The following is a 7,100-nucleotide window of genomic DNA, read 5'->3' as shown; positions in this document are numbered from 1 at the left end:
ATACCAGTGCCATAGTAATTAATCAACACGGAAAATTCGATGACATTGGAACATATTGCTTCGGTTCACGAGAGGATACAAGGAAGCATATATTTATATGTACTTAACATTTTTTGCATGAATTTCGTTTCACGTTTTTGCATCAAAAATCTTTTGTATCTTGTAGGATTATTCATATTTCTACTTGAAGACTAGTTTCTTTTTTTTCCTACTTTCAGACCAGTTTAATGTAACATAAGCAGTCGACTTCATGGCTTCTTGGAAACTACACCGTGGCATCTTTGTGCTTGGCCCTCTCTACGTTTGTATAGTTTATATGGGATTTTTCGCGTTCCTTTTTATTCGTGACCGACCTTCAAAGGAATTGTTTGAAGAAAAATCGATAAAAGGCGAAGTTATTGAGGCCGTTACCTTTTCCGATATCAATTTTAATACCACTATTCACATCCCTGGTAATCTGAATTTGCACGTTTGGAACGATTTATGTGGACTGGACGTGGATCGTCTGCGTGAAACACCATTATTTCCACACCATCCCAATGAGAGGTTATTTCTAAGAAACTTTGACACTTCACTCGACGGGGACAATTATGGACAGAGAATTTTCGGTTTCATTGCACCCAACGTGACCGGTCTTTACAAATTTGCTATTTCATCGGACGATACGTCGGAATTGTGGCTTAGTTTTGATGAAAAGCCCAGTAATCTTCGTCTCATAGCTAGTGTTTTTTCTCCCAACGAAAGTGTGTGGACTGACGACGCTGTATTTACCAAGTATCCAACGCAACATGCGCGAAACATAACGATGGTGGCTAACAAAAAATACTTCGTGGAAGTTCTACATAAACAAAGCTATGGAAAGGGACATGTTAAAGTGTACTGGCAAAAACCAGGATCTCTAAAACTTGAACCCATCACTGGGCAGTATTTGTATTCGTATTACGACGACAGAAAATCGAATGGAAGTGGGTTTGTGGAACAAGACCTTGAGAGGATGAACACGTGGACTCCTAGTCATACCAAACAGGAAAAATACAAAGGCGGTAATCTTCGAGGTCAATTCAATTACACATCACTCCCTCTTTTCAACAGAACTCTACTGAGAGGAGTGTTACCAACCTGTGATTACAAACCTAGTTATATTGTGGAGACAACTTTAAAACGCTACGCTGGAGTTTGGCTTGTTAAATTTTCTTCCGTGTTCCCAAATGACAACACCTATCTGCACCGACCGAAAAATAAATGGTCACAAGGTAACAGGTTGATTGATAATGAAGCTGTGAATGAAGTCGTGGATACATTTATGGCCAGACTGCAACTCCGTCAAAGGTAATATTATGTAGGACCCGTGGTATGCCTTACTCAGACAACATTAGAAAATGCCACAGATTTTGTCATGAGTGTTGCCATCAATGGCTCATTAAAAAAAAAAAAGAATGTTCTGTCCCCTTAACGGTTGGGCTCTCCTTTGTTCATGTCCATCTACTAAAGAAAAAACTACTACAGTTTAAAAACTAGTGCCGCATTCATTGATCAATAGGTCGAGCAAATTGCGAAGGGATAAAGCTCCAGACGATAGCTCACAGACCTTATTTACCGTTTACCAACTCTTTTTGATAAAACCGAATTTTCACACAACACTCCAAATGTCTTTGAAATTTACTCTATTACATACGGGGCAAAATTACGTAATGTTGATTGGCTGAGACAGAGGGTATTTTTTTTCTGTATTGCATCCATTAAGAAATCGCTGGTGATCCTTGCAATCTGATTGGCTCTCAGCCGTGCGTTTTATTCACGAGTCGCACTATTTTTTGCTCTAAATCGCACTTTTTCCCCAGCCAATTAGAAAGGAATAATAAAACAAAACAACCAATCAGATTTAAAGGCTTGTTTAAAGTAACAAAGCAAATGGAAGGAAAATGAAAGACAAACAAAGCCATTGTGTGGCAGATTTTGCGACTTTTGGTCCCTAAAACTTTGCTGTAAAAAAAAAAAAAAAAGATAAATTTGGTTACTTACAGTTTCTGAATGATGAAAATGAGCTCCTTCGGGCTGAAGACCTTCAATTAGGGGAGTTTCCAACTTTCAGTGTCCTTTTTATAAACCGGGAACTGGATCACTGAAATATTGGTCCTGATTAAAATCCTGTATTTGAGAGATTCAATTGTGCGTTTTCCTAATGGATGTAATAAAGTGGTAATTGAACTTCGAATTTTGGTCTGAAATCATACTTGTGATTTGAGATCGAACTCGCGCTGCACGCTCGTTGGATTTTGAAAATCACTCTTATAATTTCAGATCAAATTGTATTCCACTCAGTTCAATTAGTATGTGTAATCAAATGGCGACGAGTGAAATTAGGAAATAATTTCACCCCGCGTTTTGTCAAGATTCTGACAAAACGCAACTGAAATTATTTGCTAATTTCACGAGAAAACCATTTGATTACACATGACAAATTACGCTCACAACCGTAATTGTAAAATCGCTCGAGTACTTTATCCAACTGCTCGGGAAGAATCATCTCCAGGTTTTTCTCAAGGCTATTTTCGTCACACCACTTCTCAAAAACTCTCACCCAGTTAATTGTGCTCTTTCACGTATTTAAATTTTCTGCCGCTTCTTTTAATTTCGTAACTTCTTCAATGGTCACTGTCTTAAATCTAGACGCCATCTTGGCTCTGATCGAGATACAAGAGATGTTACCATGGCAATTTTGTAATTTCACATGTGAAATTATAAATTAACGCTGAAATTTCGCGCCTAAATTAAGGAGTAATTTGTCACCCATGATATTAGTATGGGTAATCAAATGGTGGCGAGTGAAATTTGGGAATAATTTCACTCATCTTTTGTCTCAAATCAAATAATTTCCCTAGCCCTTAAGCGAGGGAATTGATTTGATTTTGGACTAAACGCAAGTGGGATTATTCCCTAATTTCACGAGTATACCATTTGATTAGCTTTTAATATCAGAAGACGCTATTTTGGCACTTTGGGAAAAGTTGCCATGGCAACATTGTATTTTCACCTGTAAATTATAAATCAACCCTGAAATTTCGCGCCAAAATTAAAAAGTCATTTGTCACCCATGCATGTTGAGGGCACTTTTGGTAATCAAGAGGGCTTGATTACTTGATCCTGATTGGTTAAACAGTTGTTAATCCAGAATAGGCGAAGTTGGAAGAGATTCTGACTCTGATTAAACTGCTTTTTGTCCACATACAAAATATACTTTAAGCGTTATTTCTGTTGACAACAACGATTTATTGAATTGAACTTGAAAGGAATCAAAGCGTGTTAAGTTGATTGTTATTTGTGGTAGTAATGTAAGACACGATAAGGCAATAGTGTATTATAGTTTTCATACGTTACTACTCTGTGCTTTATGGCAATTATTTTGTGGTATTATTTTATAGCAAATTTTTTTGGAATAATTTTTTTGATAACTATTTTAATATAAAGCAATTTTCCAAGCACTGGACAAAAATTACATATTTTTATTATACGGCAATTTTTAAAGTTTTGTGGAAAACTGTATGTACTTTTAAAATTGACGTGCGTTTAAGAATGGCTGCATGCGAGATTCGAGAATCGTCCGTCAACGACCATTTGGTCGGATCGCTTATCTTTTGCCCAAAGATACCCTTTAGTGAACTATTGTCAAATATCATATTTACAAATTCCAGCGATCCTTATTTTTTTATAGAAATTTGCGAAAATTTGAAAACGCGGTTAAAGTGCGGTTTTCTGTTCGACAAATTGGCCAAAATTTGCTGCGAGAACCATTAAACGGCGAAGTCTTAAAATGAATTCAATTGGCACCAAACTTAACACAAAACACAAAATAAGAACAACCATTCTTATCCATTTCTACTTTGATAATGTTTACGTACATGTAAAAACTGTGATTTTCTAAACTCTTTAAAGAACATCCTCAAAGGCCAGATAACATGGCAGCGGAAAATGGATGATATTTAACGCCATAAAAATGTACATGGTACCTCATTTTTAAATCTTTTTTATTTCATATTATTCAAATATTGATATTATTCATTGTCTGTGTAAAGTTTTATGCTCGAACTGGGAACGCTCCCTCCGAAAATATCAGAAATGTTTGTTACCAGAGCGAGCTAAATGACGCGAAATTTGAACGCAGGCTGATGCTAATTAATTAATTAGTCGAACTGAATAAGTTTCGGCTTGTAGCTTGGAAAGCTTGAAAAAATGCGAGGTAGTCTTTTGGAAGTATTAAAAGTGACTGAAAATCGTATTTGAGGGCACAAATCCGCAAGTGAACCATATATTAGTCAATTCAAATACATTTTAATTAATACTGGTTTATGCAAGTGACTTTTTTATCACGATTTCCAAACTGAACTTATTTACCATATTAAATATGTTTAGTTTTCTGTCAAAAAACATTGTGATTCACACGATAAGTTAATATTTTAGGTACAAGAAACGCACTTCATTGCAATGGGAAAGACACCGAGAATTTGTTTTGTAATTGTTTACGCCATTACTGTTTTGTTCGGGTCTTGACAAACTGCGCGCCAGCGAGCCATGCAAGTCTCTCATTTAAGGTTCAGAGGTCGTGCTTCTGCCGTGCCGAACCTAATTCAAGAATTGAGTTTGGTAGGAGCACGGCAGAAGCATGGCGTTTGAATTAAGTTCGGGAAAGCAATTAAGGTCGACAAGCTCTGCCGCGCTACACGACTCTAGCGTGGCAGTGATTCAGACGTCGTGCTTCTGCCGTGTTGAACTAAATTCATAAATTATGTGAATGTATTTTCGATCCCGCGGAGTATGCGCAATGACTATGTCTTTAAAAACATCAAAAAAAACATGGCGGCGTGGAGAAGTCATCTTAAAACACCATTTCAACTGGTTCAGAGCTTGATTACGAAGTATCATCGAACGAAGAAACCTCAGCTGATAACGGTATCCCACTAGCAGGCTATGCAGATAAGAGTGACTAAGAAGAAGCAAGCGGAGATGAGTCGGAAATCAGTAGAAAGTCTTCGGCGGGAAATTGCAACTCAAGGAAGAAAGCTGGAAGACGGTTGTCATGGAACGAGGAAGAAATTGCCGATATGGTCGATATTGTTTGTAACAGTGAGTATTACAAAAAAAAGATTATCTTCGCAAACTTAAAAAACTCAAAAAATAATGATGTGTACAGCAAGCTTCAAAAAATTTTACAATAAGGTCTAAGGGCACGTGATCAAGAGCTTCAGTTTACCGTAAAACAAGTTAGGAATAAGTTGAAAAAGCGGCCCTCACCGTCAAGACCGCAACGGGCATTGATCGATTCGAAGAGCAAAAGAATTACGTGTCGTGGTTTCCTATGCTGTTTCAGTCTCGTTAAAACCCGAGATTCCTGTCAGCCCGAAAGAGCAGTGGAAATATCGACGGTCGGCAGTGAAGATGTTGATGGACAGTCTAGTGCAAGTCCAGCCTCAAGTCTAGAGGAGAGTGAACAAAGCATGGTTAACACATCTTCAGATGACAGGAAGCTTTTTGTACAAGTCAAAAATCGAGGGAAGAAAAGAAAAAATGTGTCCTCGAGTGCTGTTGAATGTATGGAGAAGTTGTTAGAGAGAGACCCAACCAAAGAGCTCCTCAAATTTTATAAGGAAGAGAACGAAAAAGCCAGAAGACATGAGCTACAACTCATGGAAATGATTATGTCAGTTCAGTAACCAACAGAACATGTTCAACGTTCAACTCCAATTAACTCCCCGCAGTATAGTTACATAGCTGTCTCGCCAAAGCATGCTTTTGGATACATGGAAAGCGGAGGCTTGCACCAGGTGCAAGGCGAGACTGACCCCGGTGTTAGAAATAACTCTCCAACTTTCTTTAGTCTTTGACTTTGATTTTTTCTGATAATTTTATTTGGGTTGTAGGTAATATTTCCCAAATTGGTACGTCAACTCTAAAATAGAATAATAAATCTTGAGGGGTTTAGAAGCATTGCAAGCTTCCCCAAAAGTGACGATTACAGGGCAAATTTAAATTGAAGAAAATTGTATTCATATTGAAGATAAAGTATTGACGTGAATAGTAAATAAGAATTGGTATGATATATCTCTTATTCTATTCTGGCAGAGTTTGTACACAGACCAAAAACAATTATTGTGGATTGGTCACTTTGCTTCTGAGCGCTATGGCTTCTGTTGACATTATATCTGACATTGTTCAAACTGTATATGTAGTTACTAGTAAGCTCTAAAAATGGTTCAAAACTAAACTCTTGTACTAAAAGAGATTTTAAATAGCAAAATTCTTCACGTTTCAAATTCAACTCAGAAATACAAACCTGATTCGATTTTTCAGTTCATAGCAATTTCAATAAGCAAGATACTGTACCAGTATGATCACCAAAGGAAGGTCTCAGTTTAATATTAACTGTTAGTGTCTTACTTTGGAAAGTTCCTATTCACGTTAACAAATAAATGGAAAACATAAACGTTTCCTGATTCTGGTGAAATGAAAGCAGGACTTGTCACTTCCAACAATTTACAATCATTCTGTTTAAAGCATGACAAGCTCTTCTTTGATTATTTACAAAACACCATATCCTTGGTTTTTCCTCGACAACTTTTGTGTGAGCAAATTTCTGATCCTAGTTGCTTGGTGATAGGTATCCCTTCTTGGATGGCAGTTTGTCATGTTAAGAAGACGCCTAATAATATCCCTGAGTCTTCTCTGGTTTGTGGCAGCATCCACAATTCCATCAATCTGTCTACACAAAGTCTCCCCCTGTTCGATACAAATGTTATTTAACACAATACATGCAAGAGTGTTGTCTCTGACTTCTTCTTGTGCACTCTCACATTTCCTCTGAAGGGCTCGCCATCTGCCTTTGAGCTCACCGTATGCCTCTTCAATGGACATTCTTGCCCTGCTTAGCCTGTAATTAAAGTACTGCTGTAATGAGGTCAACACAGCACTAGTATAAGGTTTCATCAAGCAGCTTTGAAATGGGAAGGCAGAATCACCCAAAATCAGTGGAAGGACATTAACACCTTCAACATCTTTTCCAATATCAGGTATTGTTTATCCACGTGTTATTTTACTCCAGAGGTTGG

General features: G+C 37.4%; 1 protein-coding gene across 1 annotated transcript in view; it reads left to right on the top strand.

Moving 5' to 3' along the window:
• The first annotated feature begins 250 nt into the window (after window positions 1-250).
• Window positions 251-7,100, top strand: part of LOC138057423 (beta-1,4-N-acetylgalactosaminyltransferase 3-like) — an 18,579-nt gene continuing 11,729 nt past the window's right edge. Inside the window, exon 1 of the mRNA XM_068903448.1 lies at window positions 251-1,329. Coding sequence (XP_068759549.1) covers window positions 251-1,329 — 1,079 coding nt within the window. The remainder of the gene's footprint in view (window positions 1,330-7,100) is intronic.

Source organism: Montipora capricornis, chromosome 7, assembly GCF_036669925.1.
Source record: "Montipora capricornis isolate CH-2021 chromosome 7, ASM3666992v2, whole genome shotgun sequence".
NCBI lineage: Eukaryota > Metazoa > Cnidaria > Anthozoa > Scleractinia > Acroporidae > Montipora > Montipora capricornis.
The sequence above is the reverse complement of the archived record's forward strand: the minus strand, read 5'-3'. Positions and strand labels throughout refer to the sequence as shown.